The following is a 25,768-nucleotide window of genomic DNA, read 5'->3' on the forward strand; positions in this document are numbered from 1 at the left end:
AGCCCCATCTTCCCCTGGTGTCGACTCCGTACCCTTACAGCGCACAGGCAGTCAACACGGCACACAGAACGCAACCGCGACCTTCCAGAGGGCCAGCTATGCGGCCGGCCCAGCCTCCAATTACGCAGACCCCTACCGACAGCTGCAGTATTGTCCTTCTGTTGAATCACCATACAGCAAATCTGGGCCAGCCATCCCACCCGAAGGGACCTTGGCTAGGTCACCTTCCATTGATAGCATTCAGAAAGATCCCAGGTGGGTGAAACCTTCTTCATTGTCTTCTATTTCTCGCTCGTGCGGAGGTTTGTAATTGTGGTTTGCTTTGCGTGTTTCTGCTGTTGGGTATAAAAAAACCCCACCTGTGGTGATACACGAAAGACTTTGCATGACAGCGTTGTCCTAATTCTTCACCTTGGAAAGCTCTCATGAGCTGTTCCGTGCAATGAAATGATAGGTGTGGTTTTGAATGTGTGTATAGCCTGCTTTTTTCTAGTAGTGCCACCCCTCAAAAGCTTAAGAAAAGTAATTTTTCTGTGGAAATGGGAGGAGTGGTGTGACTGTTTTGATTCTGTAGCCATTGTGGATTGAATTTTCAAGTTTCTTCTCGGGCAGAAGTTGTTGCAGTTCTTGGTTTGTCTCCATGTAATGTTTATAAATGCTGGAGAAAAGGATATTTTGGTATTGTGCAGTGAGACTGAGCAATGTGAAAGCAACATGTAACCAGGCTTATGTTTCACCCTGTGTGTTGTACAGGCTTCCAGTGCTAGTATGTGGTAAAAGAATGTATGATTACAGCTTTGCAGAAATGGTAGTTACTGTGCATGCTTTTCAAATATTTAGCACCACTTTGAATGTAGCTGACCATCCTTATCTACTTAGGGAAGGTGCAAGGAGGAAACTTCATAGCCCAAGCTGGCAGATAGGTTAGAGAGAGAATGAGTTTTCTGGCAAATAGACTTGCATGATAATAGCAACAGAAATGCTAGCTGGAACCCTCAATGCGCTTTGTGATTTTTGTTCAGTTTTCTGACGGAAAAGAAAGCAATTATCTTTGGTAACTTGAGTTTAAACTTGTTGAAAGTGTTAATTTATACCAAGGTTTTTCTTTGGCAGATGGTGTGATTTATTTATTTGTATGTTTGTTTGTTTGTTGTAATGTGTAATTTCATGATAGGAGGGTCCAAAATGTGCCTGCAACAAAAATGCTGGGAGTTTTTAAGAAACATTTGAAAAGACTTCTTTCCCCAAATTAAAAAAAAGTAAATTCATAAACTGATTCTCCACTTGTTCAGCACTACAGCAGTTCTTTCTCTCTCTCCACCAAGGAAAAGAACAGCAGATAACATTTCACAGCACATCAGAAACATCACTGCTTGCAGAGTTTTACTTGTTGAGAAAACTACTGTCTTCAACCTTTTTTTTACCCCCTTAGCTTTGACTGCAGAAATTAAAAAAAAAAGAATTTAATTGCTCCCTTTCTTCCCCCTGCCCCAAAGCAAACATTGGTAATGAGAGGGAAAAAGTCTTTTTCTGAAGCAGTGCTATTATATTTGTGTTCCAAAATATAAGAGCTCATGTAGAAAAAAGAGCTTTGTTTTGCAATTGTCTTATGTTCAAACTTAAAGAAACTTAGATTTGGAGTGCACTAAACCAGAGGAGAAATGACTGTAATCTATATGAAATGTTCTCAGGAGAAGCATGATGGTGTTGAAGATGCTATTCCCTGTAGACAAGAAAGACATGTTTACAATATCTCTTCAGGTCTTGGACGTAATATCATTTCAAGAAAAGGTTGTTTCTGTCCCATTGTTCTACAATCACTTTACAACTGTTAGGCAGTTAATGTATAGGATATGTGCTTGTAAAAGGAGATTTCTTCTCATAAATTTTTCATTTTCTTCTCTTTTGATTATTCCTTGTCTTGTGATACTATTTGTGCATTCATGAGCATTGATTTCTGTAGGTAAAGGCGGAGCAAGCAGGCAGCTAGGTATAAATTGAGCTTTATAAACCCTTTAGATGGGGTCTTTAAATATTATTACTGATTACTATTAGATGGATTGGAAATTTGTACAAAACTTCTGTAAATAGCATTTACATTACAAAATTGCATTTCGCATTACTCTTGATCTCGTTCATTTGAACCATGGGCTGTGTGTGGTGTATCTTAGTGTTTCTGCCCTTGCTTGTTGGTTTGAATAATTCTGATAAAGAAGTCTCAGAAACACGCTTGATTATGTTATGCCTTAGTTCCCAAAAGCCATATTTCACCGAGGCAGACTGACTTGTGAAACTGTCTGTGGCCTACAGCACTTGCTGATCATTCAGCTATTGGAAAGACATTGCACATTTGAATGGAGTTTGGAGAAAAGTAACAAAAGCAATCAGAAAGCTTTCAGTGTGTTCATTTCTGTGAATCAATTACAAAAATACCAGTAAATTACAAGTGTGGAAATGATAAGATGAAAGACTTTCCAGATACTTCAAAAATAATATGGAAGGACAGCAATTATTTAGGGTGGAATGTGGGAGATACAACCAGGAAGAGGAAAACATGACCCAAATGCAGTACAGGCTTTCAGTGGTTGTGTTAAGTTGTGCTGTATGCCCCAAAGGGTTACCAGTTATACCTTACGTAGCAAGAAGAAAATACACGTGTTGGTTAGCAGCTGCGCTTTGTCACAAGAGAAGTCACAAGTTTCCTTACAGTCCTGTTGCTGCTTTTGTTGGCTGGTTGGTTGGAGTGTTTTGTGGCTGTCATGAATTGTGGAGGACAGTAGTAGGAGTTGTTCGCAGATGCCAAAACTACCTCTCCAACCAGAGGTCCAAAAAAATCCTCAGTGGCAGAGGAAAATCTGTGAGATAAAAGCACACTATTAGCAGGCTTTTGATTAGCATTTCCTGTGTTTCAGTCAGCTCAAGATGAAAAAATGGATATCCAGAAGAGATCGTAGTCACCCTGATAAGCAATTAGCATTCCTAAACTTGAACTTCATTTTCTGGAATCTTCAATTCAGACAGAATTTCCGTCTGAAGGCCTGGAAAAATGGTTGGCAGGCACTGATGTAATTGACAATTTTTTTATTGGTTTAACCATGTAGTTTGTCTTATTGATACTCCCAATTTCAAATACGTGTTCTGAGCTGACATTTGGCAAATGAAATTTTAGCTCAACATCTGTTCTGCGTCATCCAGCTGTCATAAAATGCAGTTCAATGTTCATTTACTTAAAGTTTAGGACAAAAACTTAAAAAAAAAAAAAAAGAGGGGGATTAAGATGTTCACAATCAAGTTTGTGGCAGGGGATAATTTTTAATTTATGCAGGTAGACTGTTAGCTCATAGGAGCTCATAAACAGGTAGTAAAAACTTTACACATCTATACTGTTGGTGAGTGAGGCTTTGTTGTTTAAAAAGGAAATAAGTCCCATATCACTGTCAGGAATAAAACTGAAGTTCTGCACATGGGAAATGGAAAAGTTCATATCATTACAGACTGATTTTTGAGAACATTCTTTTATGTTTATGCCATATAAAAAAAGGAAAAGAAGTACACAGTAGGGCTGTGATATCAATTGTTTCATGCCACAATCTCTTATATGCAAATGTGGTGGAAGGGGGAAAAAACACAGTATTTATTTTGTAATTATTTGGTTCCTACTGAACTGTGAATGAGAGAAGTCTTGAGTATTTTAACGTATCAAAAATACATGTTAATGTGATATTTTTCAGCCTACTTTCATGAAGGAAGACTAGTTTATCTCTTGGCACCAGCAAATTATTTATGATTTGTCTATTCCTAACTTACAATTTTTGTTGTTATTTTATAATTATTTTATTCTTCTGTTTTATTTTGTCTATTTCTAAATTTTAGGAGAACTGGGGAGTCCTAGAAATAGAAATGTTGGAATCCAGTTGTCAGTATGTGTGCCTTCCAGTTTTTATTCCAAAATCCCAACTAGATAAAAGTGTATAAATGACTTAATATTTGAGGTTTTAACCTAGTAAGAAACCATGTGCAGGTACCACCGCTCCTAACTTACACTTGCTGCACTTCAGAAGAAAAAGAGAATGTTTTCAGATCCTTCATTTAAATACACACCAATGAGGTTTTGTGGCAACAGTGTTTTTGCTGGTTTATGAACTCACTGTGTGTGGTTTGATGTGTCCAGTCACCAGGTGTGCTTCATTGTTGTGTGACTTCCCACCTGTTTTTATTTACACACTGGTATATGCAGGTCATATCCTGCAAAGAAGCTGGCAAGAAGCTGAGGTAACAGCAAGAGTTATGGGGAATACACTCCATTATTACTACCAAAGTGATTGTCAGAGTTCAGTGTCCATTTTCATATTGCCTTGAATTATATTGATCTGTACTTAGAACTTTCCATTATGGCTTCACCTTTCATGTGTTTCAGAACTTTTGAAATTATTTGTCCAGAAAGTGGGATAATTTGTTGAATGGAGCTCTAAAAGGTTCATTATTCATTACAGAACACACTGTTCTGTAATGATTGGACTCTTGTTTAAAAATATGGAAAACATTAGCAGTAGAGAATCGTGTTGCAATTTTAGAAAAAAAAAAGAAATTAAACCCAGCTATCTTGTAGTGGTTCTCACCTTTATAACTATCTGGGTGTAGGTCAGCATAGAGACAACAGTTTTCCAGGTTTTACATGATTTAACTGTAATACCCTGAAACATTTCTGTTCTGTTTTGTGTTTTCAGAGTCAGCTTCTCATTTGATTACCTCTGCTGACCTTAACTTTCTCCTAAGCAAGATACAACTCTGCTGTTTATCTTCTAAACTTTTAATTTGGCTTTCTTTTCATTTATGAAAGGATATAAATTAGATCAGAACATTCTGTGTGACCTGTAAGTTTCAAAACTCATCTTTTTTTCTTTTTTTCCCCCCAAAATCTGTTCCATTTGCAAAATAAAAGCTAGAGAGCATTCTTTTTCTGTAGGAAAGATTATAGAAGTAAAATAAACACTAGTTAAATTTCTGTGCTCCAGTAAAACTGCTTATGAGATTAGCACACAGAGTTTGGAACATGGCCTGTTAAATGTTCCTGCAGGAGTCTTCTCCATATATTTAATCTCACTTAGTTACAAGGATTGTCTCGGTATTAATAGTGCTAGTCTCCTGTAAGTCTGAATAGCAGCCAGGCACTCTAAACAGTCTAAAGAGGTAAGAAAATAACAGTATAATCCTGCACATGTGAGAGATTGGCAGTCTTGGTGTGAATGTGCCTGGTAGGTTCTTTGGGAAGGGTTGTCACCTTCAGAAAGAAACTTGTGGTGAGATAGGCCTTGCTGTGTCTGTTGGTACAGCTGATGGCATCACTGTGCAGTACTGCTGTTTTCAGCCTGAGACATGGGCTGAGGTTTTCAGAATCCCAAGGGATTGGTGGTCACATCAGTGGGTTTCTGGCCCAACTCTCCAATGCAAGGTGTAGAAGGTTGAAGTTCACATTCCCACTCTGGATGAGACAGACCAGGGCTTGCAGATATTCCTTCCTGCCCTTTGTGACACAAAGCATGATAGGCAGCTCTCCTTTTCACTTAATAGTTTTCAAGGGTCCCTCTTACCCTTATCTGAAATCAAGGGTAAAGGGGAAGGTTTCTCCAAAGGTGGTGCTAGTAGGGAAGCCATGGGAAGCACACTTTTAGTGAATCACAGCATTTAAATTTTGGTGCATTTACCAGAAGTAAAGGGTTCAAATTTCTAGGTCCTGTGAACACCCTAAGATTTTTTTTTTTTTTTAAATCTGATTTACACAGGCCAGGTCCCTTATATTGATAGAAATAATTGGACACTGTTTGAGAATGCTCATTTCATGGCTCTGTGTTTAAATATATCTTTTGTATAGGAAGGAAATACGAGGTTTACTTTCCCTTCACAGAAATCATACAGTCTCTCAGGATTTAATGTATACTCCTCTGAGTGTGAAAAGCTGACCCCAGTAGAATAAATTTGAAGAGTCTAAACACAAAAATACACTCAATTCAAGAATAGCAAGTCTGGAGCACATTGCAATTATTCATACAGATCCCTTCTACATTGAAGGTGAGAATTTTTACTTAGTGCACAAGTTAGTTTTTAAAAAGCGTAACAGGTGTGATAGAATAAACAGCAATCTGTTTCCCTTTCCTGATGAATATAATTAAGGATGAAGCATGTGTCCTTTAAATAGGTGAGGATGGAATCCATAGACTGTCCTATAGTCTGTTAATTTGGGATTTCGGGACCTAGCTGGAAATGTTGGCTGAAAAAGACTTTCCTAGGGAGTATATAGTTCCAGCTTAATCATGGCAAAATAAACAAGCATCTTACTGGTCCTTGCAAGTGTCAACTTGTGGCAAGGTAAAGAACCTGTAAACCTTATTTTTGTGTGTATTTGAGCACATTCCTGTATATGCCAACAGTTCCTGTCTTTCCACTGTTCACATGAGGTGGTTTATAAATGGCTAGGGAGGCATTCGGCACAGGTGGAGTCATTTCACAGCGCAGCAAATGCAATTCACTATACCCACCTGTATTTGCTAGTTTTTTCTCTCTAGAATTTGGCCCACATTGTTTAGCAACCTTCCTTCTCTAGGAAAAATGTCTGATGGTAAAAAAACACCCAGCCAAACAAAACCAAAGAAACAGAAGATTTAAAAAAAAAATCCATCAACTATAATCTACAGGAAGTAAGTGACTGCTTTTAGCTCATGAAATACTTATTACCCACTTTCCTGTCTGATTGGTACCATTTTACTGACAGTGCAGGAGGCCACTCAATATTGTTGCCATCCTGTCTTTAAAGAAATCTGATCCTATCATTAGTAAACCTGCTCTACTGCAATCACAGAATATCACAATTTCAGGATGTTACAGTAACATGGATGGTGCTGGTCCATGTAGTTTGAATAGTGAGTATGTCCAGGAGAGCTTACAGTTCCTAACCTATGAGCAGAGCAGAGCAGGTTATGTGTACCCATTTTGTTTGGTAGGTTATTTATGCAATATGCAGAGTATAATTTTGAGAGAGATGACAACTTGTCTCTTGTTTTGATCTGCAAGTTTAGCTCTTCCAATCCTCTCCCTCCACAAAGAAGGTAATTCCTTTCCATTATGCTGAAGGGTGGTAAGTGAAAGGCTCCTTAGGTACTTCTGACTGATGCAGGGTGTTGAGGAGGATGCTGGCAGGAGAGCTATGTAGTGTTGGTAAGTGAACTTCTCATAACTCAAGACAGATGAGACTGGTGTTTCTTTTTTGAACAGTTTTGTTATTTCTAACCTTCCTTCCTCCCCAGTGCTGGTCTGCCACTTGAAGAACAACAACAAAGCCCTTTCCTCTCTTTCATTCTTCATCTGTTGTGTATTTCAATGGCTTCATTCATCCAGGAAGAAGTAAGTGGACAGTGTTCCTCATACTGTCCATAGCTCATTTCTGGTTCTTGCATGGTATTACTGAGCTTCTAATGGCAAATATATATCTCAGTGCAGTTTATGCCTTTGTTTGCCACACATTTTGCTCAACATCCTGTGGCTCATTTGCAAACTTTGACAGATGCAAAATCTGTGTGGTGCCTTTCTGTGATGACAGAGTGTAAGTGCCAGAAAATGTTGTAAGTATATTTTCCGAGACATTAAAAACATGGAGAAGAATCATACTTTCAGGCTTTACTGGGCTCATGTAAGCTGTTACGATCTCCTGGCAAGATAAATCACATAAGAAGCTTCTCAGTAGTAGCTCTTGGATATCTCGTCAGCCAAATGGATAATAATGATCTTACTGTTTACAGAGACATTGAGAATAAGTTAAATTTTTAAGGTGCTTTGAAGTTCAAAAGATAATCTTGCTTTTACTTTTGTGGGAAATAAGATGGGAGGGAGAAGAGGGAAATAGATGGAGATGATGAATGGGTGAAATTTTAAAGTGAGATAAAGTCAGGATACGTAGTCTCAATTTTTTGCATTAAAAGAAGCAGCTGAAAGTCACCCTTGATCCTGAGACAAATTGCCATGCAGAGGTCGTTAGTTTCAAAGCTGGACCTCAGTGTGATATGCCATAGCTGTTTTGTAAGTAGGAAACAAGAGCCAGCATTGAGAGTGCAGAACATTTCTGCAAGACAATAACATCAAGCGTTGTCTGAAATAACATTTCTAGTGTGGAGCAGAGCTAAAATGTTGGAAAGGAAAGAATAATCAACAACTTTTATTAGTTTCTAGCAGTACTTCTTAGCTTTTATAAATTAGGAGGTTGACTTTAAGAACTTCAGCTCTGTGTAGATGAAATATGTTAGATGGGAATAGACCTATCTCTGCCAGCTCACTCAAGATCACATAATCACAGAATATTCTCTGTTGGAAGGGACCTGTAAGGGTCACTGAAGTAGAATTGGCCCTGCACATGATACCCCAAGAGTCACACCATGTGCCTGGCCAGCAATGTGCAAACACTTCTTGAACTCTGTCAGGCTGGTGCTGTGAGCACTTCCCTGGGGAGCTGTTCCAATGCTCAACAACCGTCTGGGTGAAGAACCTTTTCCTGATGTCCAGCATATACCTCCTCTGACTCAGCTTCATGGTTCTTTCTCCAGTCCTGTCATTCCTTCACAGGAGTGAAAGATCAGTGTCTGCCCTTCCACTTCCCATCACAAGGAAGTTGTAACTGCAATGAGGTATCTGCTCAGTCTCCTCCAGGCTGAACAGACCAAGTGACCTCAGCCACTCCTCATACAGCTTCCCAGATCCTTCACCGTCTTCATAACCCTCTTTTGGGCTCAGAGCCTGATGTGCAGTCCAGCCTCCAGCCTTTATTTCTCTGGTGCATCACCATTTCCCTGGTGATCTCCACCACTTTCCCTTAGATTGTTCTTTCCCAGCCTACTCCACTGCCCCACTCCAGGAGCTCAATGAGCAAGTGAGGTTCAGAGATGCATCACAGTTCTTAGCGTTAAGCAAGCTGTTTCCTAGGAAGCAAAAGACACCACTGATCCCATAGAAAACTGCAGCCATTGTTGCCAGGGAAACTCCTGATCTCTAGACTTACTGTGAAATATTTGGGGTTTTTACTTGTTTGGTTTTGATTGGTTGTTTTACTTAAGCCACTGCAACACCAATGGGCTCACTTGCTGCTTAGCTTGCCATTTACCATTAATAATTTGGGAGTCATGGTGATCTCTACTGTGCAATGAAGTAGAGGGATCTGGATAGCTGAAGACCTGGAAAGAAATGGACAGGTTTTCTTAGACCAAAGGAGAGCTAAGAGTGAGATGACTAGGTTTCCTGAACATACCAAAGGTAAAAATACGGAGACAGAAGGCACATGTGAAGAAAGGAAGAGCTATGTAAACTCTGTCCCAAGATGAAACAAATAATTTACTTCAGGAAATGAGATAAAGCTACTCAGGTTTAAAGAAAGTATGTTAATAATAGTTTTTTACTGTTTAGAAATATTTGAAGTTAGCATGGTAATCTTTTTGTTTTTATTTTGTTTGATGCTATGTTTTTCTTTCTGAAAACCTGGATTTGAGCATCTTGAATGTAAAAACTTGGTTGGAACATTTGGGCCTGATAGCTGCAGCATAAGAGAAGTTATTGTGTGTAACAGAGTTTCTTAGTAAAAGCAACTCCCTTACCTTCCTGTTAGCCAGGGCTGCATAACATTTCATTGTGACTCACTCTCAGAGTCTGTGCTGATCCATCAGCCTCACTTATTCCAGCACTTGTTGCTAGTGTGAAAAGTGGTCCCTTTTCTTGACCTAGAATCCTTACGTGCTAAAATTCTAGGCAAAGGGTGAGCCCGGAGTCTTTGTTTTTTAAAGATATTGATACCTTCCTGTTGGCTGGGTGATATTGCCGCTGTACATGTTCGAGTTCAGAACTTGGAGCTATGGATCTTGAAGCAGGAGTGTGAGGTGAGTTCCCTGCTTGCAGAGAGTCAGGCTGTCTGGGCTCTCTCTCACAATAGGGGTTTGCTGCCAGTGAAGTTTACTGTAGCTGAAGACACAAAATATTTGAAGTTTTAGTCAGTTGCAATTCATGTCCAATGATTCACAGAGAGAAGCAGCCTCTGTTGTTGGGTGAAGTGATCCTCTAATTACATACACATTTGGATCACCATAGCTAGATTTGTGGCCTTAAAATGAAAGGAATTTCTTTCCCTCTGCAAAATTGGCCTTAAAGGGCTTACCCTTTTAATGCCTTTTTAGGTGTTTGGATAGTTCTGTGATTCCTTCCAATACCATTTGATAGGGAAGGCTTGACATTTTTCTGCATGAGAGTAGCTGTCAAATGTCTTGTAAAGCTCTAGCTGCACACAAATGGGTGCACATGGGTATCTTTTAGATGTTTTGCTGTTAGCTTTTTCAGGAAAAATGGGAGAACGGGGTTTTATTTCTCCTGTGGCTTTACCTGAGTTTACCACGGGCTGCCAAAATGCAGAACCTCCGCTTCAGCAAGACGTTTCATCGCTCATATATTTAGAAGTTCTTCTGAATGTATGAAATCATCTCTGCAGGATGAAATGTTCTTTGCATAGTCTTCTCCGGTGGATGTTTTTTCATTCGTCAGCAGCTACATTTTTTTAATGAAATTTTATCCTAGACTGTCAAGGTTTTATCTGCAGCTGCAAAGGGATAACAGATCCTGTCAGCCGCTGCTTTTTCTGTGGCATGGCTCCAACAACCATCTGTTACCTTTCTGCTTCTGCATGATTTACACACCAGAATATCCCCTCATAAAAAAAAAAAAACCAACAAAAAAACCAAACCAGTAGAGAAGTACAGCTGCACAAAAGCTTTATCTGAAGTATATAAGGTTATATAAATGATTTCAAGTGAACATGGTGGGGCAGTTCTTGGGTCTGGTAAGAGAGACTTTAGAGCAGTTTGGTTATGCTTCATAGGAGGAAGGGGCTGCCTTTTCACAGGGGAAAATGGCCTGCATGAAATTTCTTGTTGGGAAGTATGTGTGCGTGACTTTCACAGAGAAATGCAGGAGAAATGCACAGTGAACACCTCTCTGCCTTTTTCTTTCCAGTTATGAGTTCTCGCTGATCAATTTTCAAGTCAGGTAGGTGGAAATACTTTCATTGAGGAGCCTGTTTATCACCCCCTATATGCCTGTAATTATATCAGTTGTACACATGGGTACAGTGAAACTGAGCCTAATAGTTCCTAATCCACAGTAGGTTTATTACTAAGCCAGATTTGCCTCATAATAATAATGCAGACAGCTTCTCAGAATAACTTGCATTGTGAATGCAGAAGCCTTATTCCTGTTTCATTTCATATTCCTCAACGTAAAGCTGTCTGATACTGAACTTACATCTTCTTTGCTTTTGTTGTTTTAAAATAAAATCCAATTTTGGCTTCAATTTTACTATTTATTGATATTAAAAGTAACTAAGTTTCATTCTATTTTAGTGTTTTTATTGTGGATTTTTTTGTTGTTGGTCGTTTGGGGTTTTTTTGTAATTAGCAGTAAGAATGGGGTGGGTAGGATCATCAGCTTCTTGACTGTTTTCCAAGAACCTATGATGAAGATAAGTCTGCACTTCATTGCTAAAAGGAGGAAAAATAAGGTGACAGGAAGAACTGATGGAGCTGTTTTCTTTCAAAAGAGTGTTTCTTGGGGAAAAGAATCGGGGAAACAATCTATGCATCAATCCTACTAAAATTTATTTCAAAGCACTACTTGTTTATTTTGTCTTCATACAATTAATGGATAGCAGAAAAATGATAGAGCTGGTAGGTGACAGCTGAGACATGCAGAAGAGTGAAGGTAGCCTTTTACACTCCTGTTGACAATTTCAACATAGCCTGAAGGATAATTAAATGCACAAAGTAGTTTTCAGAAACATTTTAAAGAAAAACTACTTATACACTCACTTCTCTAACATTCTAAACTTCTTTGGAAAATGCACTTCTCTGCATGCGGTGTTGATTTAGTTCCTTACTGCTACAAGCTGCTTTGGAAAGCTAAACTTATGGTGCTCCCAGTTGTGCTGAATATAAGCAATATAAACTAAATCCTGCAGTCTTTTCAAAGAGGAAATTCCATTTACTTTATAATGACTTTGAATGGAGTAAGTCCAACAATTCGAAGGACCTTCTATTCTGTTGGAATTTTGACAGTGAGTCTTGATCATCACTGGCTAATAGGTAGATTTTTAGTTTTGGAGCCCTGCCAATTCTCATTAAAAAATTAAAAGGATAAATCTGTCATGTGACATTTTATTAGATTACAGTAAAAAGTGGTGAGTTCCAGGAATTTGGTGATGCTAATTTGAAGTTCAGCATTTGTTCACAGTACAAGCAGAGTCTGGAGTTTTATCAGTATATTTTTCTCCACTTTGTGAAGCTTGTATGTGGGGGAGAAAATGTTTAAAAGGCACTGTTGTCAAGTTCACAAAATATGTGCAGTGGGAAATACGAAGAGAAAACTTTTTTCAGCTTGTTTCCTCTGAAATGGTCTTGTAGTTTCCCTGTACCTCTCTTACAGGCACCAGCTGAGTCTCTCAGCCTGATCACAAGAGGTAGAAGCAATTCAGGGATGGGGTTTTTTTTCATACTTGCCGACAAATAAATCTGCTTGGTTCAAACAAGGAAATAACATTTCTTGGATAATAACTGTCTGATAACATAGCTCAAACGGTAAGATGTCAGTGTAATGAGAGTAGTATTTTTTACTGTCAATATCTCTCTAGAATAAGAATTTTGTTGAGATGTCATGGATGCTGCTTTAAAACTTAAATTGAACTTCTAGAGAGACATGTTTTAGATTTTTCTTGTAAGACTCATGTTTGAACTCATGTCTCAGTGGTAAAAAAGTAAAACAAATAACCTTTTAATAGAGCAAGTAGGATTTTCATATGCTGGCGTTAGGTTTCGTTTAGTAAATTTAGAAAAACATAAAGCCCTTTTGAAATAAAAGACATGAAAAAAAAATAAAAGCTAAACCGAGTAAATGTAGGTTTTGAGTTTTCTGAAAATTTTTAAAGACTAATAATTTAGAAAGTTCATAGGGAAGACAGATGACTGCTTTAATGTGAATGTTGTAATATTGTAAAAAATATGAACTCTGACTTTTTCTTTTACCTTAGGGGAAGAACATTTTGGCAACGAACATTTGCCTCCTCATTCTCCCCAAACCCATGAAAAATTTAGGCATTGTAATACTGAATTCTCTTAGGAACCCATTGGAAAGGAGACTGGTGTGAAGATTTATGTATCTCTCAATATGTGCCTGTGATACTGATAATGATGCAACTCCCTTGAGAAGATGCAAGTTGGAATGGAGGCTATGCAAAGTGCCTGGAGAATTACTGGCCAGCATCCCCTTTTAATGTGCAAAGCAAAAGTAAAAATATGGATTGATGCCACTGTTTCTGCACAGCTTGCTGGTATTTAAATGGTGCATTTATATGGTGGTTTCATTTTGCAGTACATGTTACAGTTACATAAAATTACACATCTTTGTCCCAAAAAGCTCGTGTTCAATTTGAAATGAGATGTGAAAAGCTGGACTGATAAAGAACAAGAGAAAGAAAGGCAGGGTTAAAAACAAAAGCACTTAAATTGTTTCATTATGCCAAGGATTAAGAACAGGTAGTTTCTGGACAGGTCTGCTGTGAAAGCCATGTGAAAATTGCAAAAATCTGTTTGGAAGATGTGGTTAAATATGTGCTCAGGGTTGTTAAAGGAGCTTTTCAAAGAGTGCAGCAAAGGGCAGAACTCTGAAGGACCTTGGACATCTATGAAAACTATGTGGCAAATGTAGCCAACTATACTCAACAGTCTCATGATATCATCTTGTAAAAATCAAAATTGGTTTGAAAGCTTGGTTGCTGGAATAAAAAAGCCCAGATCTTTGCAATAGGCTAGCAATTTAACTGCACAACTATTAAGTCTGGTTAACTAATTTGGAAAAAAAATCTGTTTTCTTTATCACTCCACACATGACACATGCTAAGATTAGCTTATTATATACATATATGTTTGTGTATATATGTATTTATGTAGTATTAAGTAGGACTTCTAGCTAGAGCACATGCTGGCCATGAAATGTCTTGAATAGAGAAAGTGCAGAGTACAGGATTTTTTTCACAATGACAGGACACTGGAAGGCCTCCTGTGGAAACTTCAGTCTTTGTGTACATAGAATAAATATAATTTATATACGTGAAGTGTCTTCATATGTAGAAACCATAATCTGTGTTTGCCTGGTGTGAATCTGTATGCTGTCAGCATGTGTGTGTAGGTGGGGATATGGAGCACAGGAGCAGGGTGTGGTTTTTATTCAAAGACATGCGAGATTATGGTTTATAAGAAACAGTAGGACAGGTACAGCATGAGTGGAATCGCCTTACCAATATAGTTGGCTACTGCTGAAATTCCAGTGAAAATTAAACTGAAAAAGGGCAGGTTTAGCTTAGGTATTAGGAAGAAATTACTCACTGTGAGGGTGGTGAGGCACTGGAACAGGTTGCCCAGAGAAGCTGAGGATGTCCCATCCCAGAAAGTATTTAAGGCTGGATTGGATGGGGCTTTGAGCAACCTGGTCTAGTGAAAGGTCACAGCCCATGACGGTAGGGAATTGGAACTGGATGATCTGAAGTCCCTTCCAACCCAAACCATTCTGTGACACTATGATTCTGCAAAATGCTGATAAGCACTTGGCCTGACCCCAGCTTCTCCAGCAGTTTCCGCCTAGAAACCTCACGTTCAAAGGACATGGTCTGTCCAGTGTCACCTTCAGAAAAGATTGTTATTCATGTTCTCTACTTAAGGTAGAGTCATTGTCCAAATCCTTGTATGGTCTTTGTGCTGGTCTGTCCAGAATATCTTCTCTGTTCCCTGAAATGACAAGCTCAGGAGCTGCAAATTTTACATATGCAAATTGAATTGCAGCAGTTAGTTTTATTTGTGCCATTGGGATTTGCTTGATGATAAAGTGGGTACTGCAGTACCATTTTAGTTGAGTTGTATTTGTGATGTCTTTTACTGACAGTTCAAGGAACAGTCATGTTCATTTTCAGTGTTTTAGTTACAGGCAAGTTACAGAGAATCTCTTTCTTATTTCCATGGTTTTAAATACAGAGTGAATATAGATGCTTTGTTAAAAACAAAGTAGTCTGAGTATTCCAACAAATAACAATATATTGCCTGGGTTTCACATTAATGAGTTGTTTTAGCTTAATACTGTACCTTGGACAGTAACACAAATCCAGTTCAGTGATTACCCAGACTGACACATGCTGCACCAAATTACCTCTGCAGGCATATTCTATGAAGAACCAAAATATGTGACAAGGTAGTGTAATTCTGAAGTGACAAGAGTTCTGACTTGGTTTATGTCAGCTGGTATGGCTAAGAAAGGCTGGTGTCTTACTAGGGGTGTGATTTTTGGAAGCTCTCCCCCAGGAGACCTGGTCTGTGAGACTGAAGTTCTCTGTCTTTGTTTCATGACTTGAGTTTATGATGGGGAAAAAAGTTTTCCAGTTCAAGAGAAGCAAAGGAATAAGTAGGATTTGGTGTAGTCCTAGCTAATTTGCTTGCTAGGAGATGTTGCTCTTTGTGGGAAGCCCTATGATTGAGTCCTGGATTTGCCTAAACTGTAAAGAATATTAATACTTTTAAAGGATACTAGTTATTAAAGAGTAATAATAATCATCATATTAAATAAATATATGTATTTATTGCATGCTCCATATATATGTGACCAAATTCTTTGTTGTAAAAAGGTAAGTTTGCCATAAAGGACAGCAAAGTTGTTACTTTTCAAATGAGATTTAATTATTGCCTAATATGGTACTGTTTTATTTTTGCTTTTTACATTAAGTTTTTTTTAAGGACAATTAGCCCTGAACAGTGTTTTAATTTTAATTTTTAGACTCAAAATCCCATTTGCTGAGGACCTATAGAATAATATAAAATTATTTTTCTTCTTTTGAGTAGAAAGCAGATTTTCCATGTGCTTAATGGAGATACATATTTTATAGCCTGTTACATAAGACTGCACTCTATGGAATCTCAAGAAATTAGGGAAAGCAATTAAAACAGATTTACCAGGTTTTTTTTTCTATTGCTGGGGAATACAAACCTTGTAAGAGTCAAGTGAAAAATCCCCCTCATGTGTTACTTCCAAACCAAGGACTTGGGTCTCTAAAGTCCTTAGAATAGATGCTTTCTTCCTTTCCTGTTCTCTCGTTTGACACTTTAACTAGACATAGTTGAGTGATTTTCAACAAGTACCTAAAAATATGTAGGAGAGTGACAGATATAAAGCCAGTATGAATTAAAATGGTCAGAAGATTGACATGGAAATGTTTCTTCTAAATTTGTCAAAGGGTAAAGCAGAAAAATTTTTAAGACTTACAGTAAAGCAGACTTGCTCTTGAACTCCAAGAGCAATATTCCTAGCTGTAAATTTGCTTCCTGCTTATTTCCATCCTAGGAGGCATTTTTGTCTCCTAGGCTTCTGAACTTTCAGATTTGAGGTATGACTTGTCGGACATCATTCACGACTTCCTGTCTTAATGTTTTTGGGAACTGTAGCATGCCTGTGTCCTGTCAAATAACACTTCCTTGGAATGGCAATTGGTGTCTGCCTTTATTTCTCCTTTTTTTGTCATTTCTAGAGCCTCTAGTGATGTGCTTTGTGCCAGGGTGAGCAGCCATTGCACCTTATGTGGGTTTTGACTCTAACATGGTCTCTGATGCAAGTGGGAATTCTGTCCCCTTCTTTCACACATAAACATTTTTTTTCACTCGCAGAACAGGATGTTTTTTATTTTCTATTGGGATAACTACTAATTTGTTTGCTGAAAGAGGAAGAATTCAGAGGAGAATTGTATTACGATTACAGCAAGTTCTGTGAGTAGCTGGGAGAGTGAAGCTGAGCTCTTGTTTACATGCAAGGAAGGGTAGAAGAGGCAGTGTGGTGATATTTCAGCAGTTAAGTGTAAAGCTTTAATGCCTCATCCTTCAGAATAGCTCATAGGACAAATTACAGCTTAAATGTGTTGGTGTAAGAGACTCATACTCACTGAGGGGCTTATTCCTTTCTATACTGTACAACATGCCTAGGCTATATCAATTTTGGTCTACAACTTATTGTTTAGTATTTGAATTTTCCTTGCTGGCAGTGACTGAAATTTCCAAGAACAGGTCTAACAGCCACAACAACCATTTTGGAGTTAGTAGAAGCTGAGTGTTGTCAGAAAGCTGCTGCTTAGAAATTATGTATGAATTAGTTAATGGTAGGAGTCTTTTGTGTTTATCAGACTTCAGGGAACAGCACTGGAAACCATGTCTGGATTCAATTTTTCGAAGTTACTAGATATGTATTGTATAATTGAAAAACTTACTCTCTTGGTTTTTGGCTAGCTGGCAGCACTTAGGGGAAGGTACCTTTTTTGCCTTCCTACATCCCCCTGTCTCCAACACAAGTTGGAGTTAGACTGGAGCAGTGCGATTTATGGGAAGCCATATGGAATGCCATATGAGGGGGGAAGCAGGGATCAAGAATCTTCTGTCATGGATAGTTAATGAATATTTTCAGAATTAAGGCTGACCTGAAAGCTGTGACTTGATGTTGCAGTTACTTGCAGGTTGTATCAAGCTGATGGTCTCAGTATTTCTGCAGCAACTCAAAAAAACCCAGAAAGAACAAGGGATGAAGTCTGCCTTTCCCCATAGAAAAGGCTGAGGTATCTAAGCGTTCTCCTTGCAACACATTAGTAAAGTTGAAGATAATAGAAAACCGTGAGGTATTAAAGTATGGTGTTACTGAATGTTTGCTGTCTTAAAGTTATTTTAATGTGTTTTTATGTGAATTTCTTTGTGTCTTCATTCAGAATTTACAAAACTGTTTAAATATTCTAAATTATTTCAAATTTCAATTTTTTCTGTATCTTGCCTTTTTATATGGTTGAAGAAGCACATAGATGCCTTCAGTAAGGAATTTGCCCTTCTAGAGCTTTTTATCAATGAAGAAGGAGATGTACAATTGCATTTCAGTCTTTGCATTCTAAGATAAAGCTATGCTTTCAAATACATTAATTAAGTTTTTGTTTAATAGAATTTGAGTGTAGAGAGTATCAGAGGAGTATCTGGAGTATAAAATGCTGATAGGAAGAGGTTTTTCAATGCACTCACATGGAATGGCTTTCTTAATTTTGTTTACAAAATTTGCCTTTTTTGCTTGAACACTTGGTCTTAACTGATCTCTAACCGAAGGTTTAGTGTCTGATTCATGATAAATGTTCTAAAATATACTGTTTGCAACCCCTCTATAAGTTCTTAGTGCTGAAGGTGATGACACTTTTCTCTAAAGGTGTATGTACAGTACTGTTAGTGTTGCACAGGCAGCATAAATAATTTACTACAAACCTGAGCCAGGCAGCCTGGGTATTGATAACAATGTGCAGAACCAAGATTGTCCTGCAAAGCAGTCTGAAAAATGAGGCTATCAGTTGCTGTCTCAGTGGGTAGGTAAGGCAGCTGTAACTGAAAGCTAGTCTGAATTGTCAGCATAAACTCTGTCTAGCTTGTGCATACCCTGAAATTACTGAATTCTCCAGCAAGAATTGCCACAGGTTGTCAAGAAAATCTGTTTGCTGATGTGAAAGAAAGATACCTGTCTCTGGGACTTACAGAGGACAGTATTTGAATGCATGACAGCATTTACAGAGTATATTATTTCTGGCTTGGGTTGGTTCTGATTCTGCAAGTTTTATCCACCTTACTTTTCACTGTCATCTTCAGCAGAAGGCTGGTGGTACTAAGGGAGGTGATATATGTGTAGGTGAATGTGTATCACAGAAACAGGCTTAATCTCTTAAAATCCAATAAAGGGTGTGATGGATGGTAGTCACAGGGAAGGAAAAGTGGGAATAAAAAAGGCATGTGATACTCCTTATCTTTCATTTATACTGTCTAGTACAGAACTCAGCCTGTGTCGTGTCACAGGATAGCTGTCACAGTGGCTGTGCAGCTCCAGCATATATTGGTCCAGTTTGGCTTATGGAAACAGTCATGATTTAGTATGTAATGGTTTTTGTTTAGGCATTTTCCTGTTTCAGCCTTACCCATGAAGCAAAATGCTGCTTTTCTCATAGTTATAAACACTAATTTTTGATACAGTTTGTAGTTTTGTTTTCCACTACTTTGAGAAAAGTTGAGTTTCTTACATGATCCCTTTCATGTGTTCTTGGTAGTTGTTCTACAGTCATGCAAAGCTGTGATCCACATTTAATGTATTGCCAGCAATTGCTTCAGGCTCAGAGATATTTACCTACTCTCCTTAATCTTGTTACCTGCTAATTGGAAAAATCCTTAGAAATTTCTCGAGATACTATTATCCTTATACATTCTAACAGGTAGTAAGTCATCTTATTTCATCCGTCTAGCTCATGTACAGAGCTTTAACTAGAGTAAAGGGTGTACTCGTCCTGTAGTTGTGAAGATAATGTTTAGAGAAGTGGGATAAGGGGTGGACCTGGAGTGTTTTGTTAGGAATTTATTTTCATTTGCTGAATGTGCCTTCTTAAAGGTTTTCACTTAGGGTTTTTTTGTGTTTGGTTGGGTTTTTGGAGTTTTTTCATTATTACTTGACAGAGTTTGATTACGAACTTGTCTGCTTGGCTTTATGGTGGTTAAATACCTACTTTATGTCTCCCTAGAAATTTGGGAATAGCAATAGTGTCTTTGTTACAAATGAGTTGTGAGTAGCCTTCCAAATTGTAGTTGTATTGTTCAGCCGTGGGTGATTATAGGATCATCTGGTGAAAAAACAACTGTAATGCATATGAAATCTTGTTGCCCAACTTCCACAAAAAGCTCTTGGATTCATACTACTATATACCTGTCATTTTGGCCTCAAGTTAAATGTGGACATGCAGGTAGCGTATTACCACTAAAAAAACACATAAATCTAGGCATGAAAAGGCTGAACACGCTGATTTGAATTTAAGAAAAAGTCAAAACAAAGCCACAACTCAAACTAGCAGTTTTAGTTGTGTTCCTGTTACATACTTGAGAACATTTTCTGTACAGCAGGGGAATATCATCCGATTTGAAAAGTGGCCATCAGGACAGAGATTGGTCACATAGCACATTGGAAATTATCCATGAGAGTTGTAGTGTGATAATTTTTACTGCTACCCATATCTCTCCATACATTAAAAAAGATGAAAAAAAGTATTGGCTTACTTTTTCAGATACATAATTGACTTCATATTATTAAACTGGAAATCCTGTGGGATGCTAGAATTTATCTTGAATAACATCTCCTTGGTGGCCATCTGGGCTTTTAGATGATAAAACAATGTACTCATTTTTCTTAACACTGTGATATTCTGGAGTACAGTGCAAGAGCTGCATTAAAATCAACTTCCCTAGGGGGCTTCCCCATCATCTGTCTTTTTACACCTTCCCACCACAGTATTTTTTTTGTGCTCTGCTTATAGACTTCACTTACATAAAATCCAAAAGGGAGACAGCTTGTGTCGATTCTGAGTGTTTCTTACCTTATATAGGTTAAAGGAGTTTATAAACTTGCAAAACATCAGTTATTTTTATTACACTATACAACCTGGAAAGTAAATCTTCATGGTTTTTAGACTGATACTGCTTAGGAAACTTGTTAGTTATGTGACCTCCTCTCTTTTTATTACAAGATGTTGCTAGGAAGTCCTTTTTAAAGTTGCTTCAATTTTTCTAATACATCATTTATATCTAGATTGCCTATCTTGATTTCATCATTCAGTAGCAATTAAAAGCATAATTCTTTATGCCATACATTCTGAGGTTGTATTTATCTCTAAAATTGCGACTGTCCTTTAGGTAGATTTAGCCAGGTAGAACACAAGAGTAGAATAATGGTGTAATATAATATGTTTGAAGTCCAAAACAGTCCTTGACCTAGGGAGTTCAGCTGCAGTCAGAAGTGCCACTGCCACTAAAGAAAAAACCTGGTCAAGAAATGGTGGATGTTGCAACTTGTTGTAGCCTAGGTTTGTTAAATGCTATTAAAAATTAAAGAAATTAGTGCTTCAAAGCATTTGCTTTGTGTCTGTTTTTCCAGAGTCATAGTATTCGTTGTTTCTTTCAGTTCAGGGAAACGGTGATAGTTGAACTATATGTATAGTTTTTATACAAGGGCAAATACTCCTGTACTTTTGCAACAGCGTGAAGGAAGGATATTACTGATTAAAGAGGAAATTATGTAACAATACGTGAGATGAGCCTGTCCTTCCAGGCTGATAGGCTGCCTGAAACAAGGTCACATCATCAGCTACCTTAAGGTGGCTGAATGCCCACTTAAGGGGTCGCTGTTCTTCAAAGGAGGTGTGTCAGCTGATTTTTCTGCTCTGACCTGAGATTTCAAATGAGCTCTGTACACTTGTAGCACTCTGAAAGAGAAGGCAACGAAACTTCAGAATTGTAATTCTAAGTTAGCTCAAAGGGCTGTTGAGTCCTGCATCCCCTCTGACAGAGGCCAGCACCCAGGGAAGAGAACAAAGCAAGCTGTCTTTTATTAGGCAGAATGTTCTTGCATCATAAGCCAGGAACATGGCAGCTTTACATTAATACTCCTTTATAGACTTGTCATTCCTGAGGATGTCCAGTCTCTATTTGAATGCATGTAAGCTTTAGCATCCATATTGTGTTCAAGGAGTTTTTCAGCTTATATGCACTTTGTTTGAAGATCTCTTGGGAAACTTCCATTTGATATTTTAATTAGATGTCTATCAGTTCTTGTACTGAACACAGCTTTAAAAAATAGATCCGTATTCCTCCTCTCCATGGCAATCATAATTGTATAGATCTCTACCACACATTCTGTAACTCGTTTCTTTTACAGGTTGAAGCGTTCTCTGTATATTTAGAAGTATATAATATGGAAGCTGATCCTTAACTATTAGTGTTCCCTTATAGCCTTCTCAATTTCCATTAATGTTTACTTAATTATTTTTGTGAGAGGGAGGTTAGAACCAGGCATTCAAGATACAGGTGTGTATCATAGATATACATATGTAAAGATAATGATAATGGCTCCTTTGTCTTACATTGTTTTCCTAATCACATTGATTTCACAGATGTTTCACAGTATGAAGCAGATACTTTCCTATAACTGTTATAATGCAATTTTTTTTCATTTTTTAAAAAAATAATGCACTCCTTGGCTTCTCCACAAGCTTCCAGTGGCTTGTGTGATTGCATGTGCTATTTAGCTAATTTTTTTAAAAATAGTTTCTAAGAATTTGGCCAGGTTTTTACAGGCCTATGGTTCCCCAAATGCTCCCTGAAACATTGTTCTTTTTTAATTAGCATTCTTTTGTCTGCCTCCCAATTACTTAATACACATATATTTTTAAGCAGGAGATTGCACACTCCAGTTAGAGGTTCTCCTATTTCATTCTTGCAATCTTTCATTGTGCATGCCATCTTAGAATCACAGAACACTTTGAGTTGGAAGGGACCTTTAAAGGCCATCTAGTCCACCTCCCCTGCAATGAGCAGGGATCTTCAATTAGAGCCCTGTCCAACCTGATCTTGAGTGTTTCCAGGGAGAGAGCATCTACCTGGGCAGCCTTGTTCTAGTGTTTCACCACTCTCATCATAAAAGAGGGTGTCATCCTTTCATCTTGTCTCCAACTATGTTCCTTCAGTTTAAAACTACTCCCCTTGTCCTAATGCCACAGATGCTGCTAAAAACTTGGTCCCCATCTTTCTTAGATGCTCCTTTTAAGTGCTGAAAGACCACAATAAGAGGTCCTCAACCCCAACTCTCTCAGCCTTACCTCACAGGAGAAGTGATCCAGCCCTCTAGTCATTCCTGTGGTCCTTGTCTGGACTCACTCCAACAGGTCCATGTCCTTCCTGTGCTGTGGCCCCAGAGCTGATGCAGCACTGCAGGTGGGGTCTCAGCAGAGCAGAGCAGAGCAGAGGGGCAGAATCCCCTTCCTCTCCCTGCTGCCCACACTGCTTTGGATGCAGCCCAGGACACATTTGGCTCTCTGGGCTGGGAGTACATGTTGCTGGCTCATGTCCAGCCTCATATCCACCAGGATCCCCAAGTTCATCTTAGCAGGGCTGCTCTCAATCCCTTCATCCCATAGTCTGTAGCACTACTGGGGGTTGCCCTGACTTCCCAGTTTTTTCTAATTTACCCCCAGTCATTTTCCCATACCGTGATACTTTAGTTTCCTCATTTAAACACAATCCCAAGTTTTCTGAAAACTTTTTTTTTAATCTCCAATTATGCTCTTTTTGCTGCTCTTTAGCCATGGCAACTTCCTTTTAGGGTTTATTCATTTTTCTCAAACTTAAGTATATTGTATTAAATAGTACTAAATCTTGACAGATGGTAGAGAAACCACTTAGCTGCTCTTCATAACTTCCTTTTAGCAAGCTGCTTCATTCTAATGTGATTTCTCTTCTTGAAATCAAACCCAACTGTAGTAATTTCTTTAGGGTTTTGCTCCAACAAAGATGTTTTATCTGGTTATACTTTATGATTTCTTGGAAATAGTGTATTGATTGCAATGCTGGGAACTAGACCTTTGCACAAGTGAGGACCAACACAGGCATTACACTCTTTGCATGGATTAGCAAAGATTAGAGTCCTTCCATGGAATAACTGTGCCAACGTCTAAAAATTTTTTAATAGCAGGGGATTTATTTGAGGTGAGTGTTCACAGAGAATATCCATTGACATCAGAAATACTGATTTCTTTTTATTTTTAAAATTAGGAATTTTTAGAATTAATGTACCCATGGAGTTAATTAAATGGAACTATAAAATGAACATCTGATGTAGTGAGTCTTTCTGGTATAAGTTATGGGCATGTGAAAGAGAAGGTGATTGGAAACAGTCACCCTAGATTTACTTAGGGTGAATTACGCCTGACCAGCCCAGCTGGCTTCTCTGATAAAGTGACTAGATGGGAGAATAGTATTTAATGTCATTTACTTCGACTTCAGCAAGGCTTTACTCCCACAGTATTCTTTTGTCGACGTTAGAACTTTATGGTTTTGATGGGCCAAGAGCTCAGTGTGTAGAAAGGTGGGTTTATGGTCACACTTCGAGGCTGATTGAAGGACATTCTATACCAGAAATCCGGTAGCAGGTGGAATATCCTGGGACTTGTCCTGCTTAATGTCTTGATCAATAACCTGCTAGAAATAATAGAGAACACTCTATTCAGATTTGCAGATCACACCAGATTAGGGTGACCAGTTGATACCCTTGAGGGCAAGGCCACCGTCCAGAGAGGCGTACACAGGCTGTGGAAATGGGTCAGCAGAGGAACCTTAGGAAATTTAAGGTGGACAGATGCCAAGTCCTGCATCTGACAAGGAATAAAGCCATGCGGTGACTCAGGCTGGTGCCTGACTGGCTGGGAGCAGCTCTGCAGCAAGGGACAGGGGGCCTTGGCAGGCACAAGATGGGCAGGAGCCACCACTGTGTCCTGTTCTCATTCCCCCACCTGATACAGGAGAGACATAAACAAACCTAAGCAGCTTCAGTAGAGGGGGCCCTGAAGATAAGCAGGGAGCTAAATGTAAGTCCCATGAGTGTCTAAGAGAATGGAGCTTATGGAGAAAGCTTTGGTGACATCTTTTCTGATGCCTACGCGGATGTTATTGAGAAAAGTTTTCAGTGTTGCATGGTAGAAGGACAGAGGGAGGGAAAGGTTGAAACAGGAGAGTTGTAGACCTCATATAGAAAAAAAACTTCATTGCCATGTGGAGACTCAAGCTGTGGAAAAGGTTGTTCTGGGAGGTGCTGTGGTTTCCATCCTTGCGATTTTCAAGACATGAAACTTGGCTAGTTTAAACCCTGGGCAATCTGGTCTGAAGTTTGCCCTGCTCTGAACAAGAGGTAGGAGAAGGTGATCTTCTGATGTCACTTTGAACTTAAACTTTCTGAGTTTGCTTACAGGCTCATCCAAGGATGACTCCATTAATCCTTGCCAGCTGTATGACTGGACCTATATATTTCAGAAAAAAATTACAAGTGTGTGTGTCTGTGTATGTATGTATATATATATGTATGCATACACATACATACATACATGAAGAATTTAACATTAATTAATCAATTTTTTTTTCAGAGTTTAGGAGTGAAAGGGGTGTGGCTATTATGAAATTGAGCAGTTGTGAGTATTGCAGTCTATTGCTAAAGAGTGGTTACTGACTTACTGTTGCATGACCAGAGGTGTCTTTGCTGTATTCTTACATGGAGTACTCAAAGGAAGGGTAGACTTTCTTAAAAAGATGAACAAGCTGGAAAGTTAGGGACTAACATAGTATCAAGCAGTGGGCAAATGTACCAAGAACTCAGACTCTGAAAATCAGTACCTGTCATTTGGTCCCTGCACAGTTACTGGTTCTGTCATTCTTTGTGAAAGCACTCTGTTCTTCACTGGATCGTCATCTTTCAATACTCTTAAAATACTTTCTGAATTCCCTATTTATATCCATTGTTTTTTTAAGTAGCTGGAGCTTAAACCAGTTTATTTTTCAGGTGACTTCAAATGCACCTTGGTGCAATCTGAACCCAACTCGTTGTTAGGAAGGCTGGCACAGGAAGACAAATAGTCCCTGAGGTAGAGTCAGATCTGATACTTTATAATGCTTCCCCTGGAAGAAAGTGTTGCCTAAAGCTACTAAGGTTTTGATGGAATTTGTTACAATTTACTAGGTTTAAAACTCAATTCAGGTATATAGAATTCCTAATACGCCTGCTAAGAAATCAAGTA

At 38.5% G+C, this 25,768-nt stretch overlaps 1 protein-coding gene across 5 annotated transcripts in view; it reads left to right on the forward strand.

Annotated features, from left to right (window-relative positions):
* Positions 1–25,768, forward strand: part of CTNND2 (catenin delta 2) — a 638,189-nt gene that overhangs the window by 401,898 nt on the left and 210,523 nt on the right. For all 5 annotated transcript variants that reach the window (XM_085052133.1, XM_085052132.1, XM_085052134.1 and 2 more), the window contains one exon: positions 3–255. In XM_085052133.1, coding sequence (XP_084908259.1) covers positions 3–255 — 253 coding nt within the window. The remainder of the gene's footprint in view (positions 1–2; positions 256–25,768) is intronic.

Source organism: Lichenostomus cassidix, chromosome 2 (assembly GCF_008360975.1).
Source record: "Lichenostomus cassidix isolate B80296 chromosome 2, HeHo_3.0, whole genome shotgun sequence".
Classification (NCBI taxonomy): Eukaryota; Metazoa; Chordata; class Aves; order Passeriformes; family Meliphagidae; genus Lichenostomus; species Lichenostomus cassidix.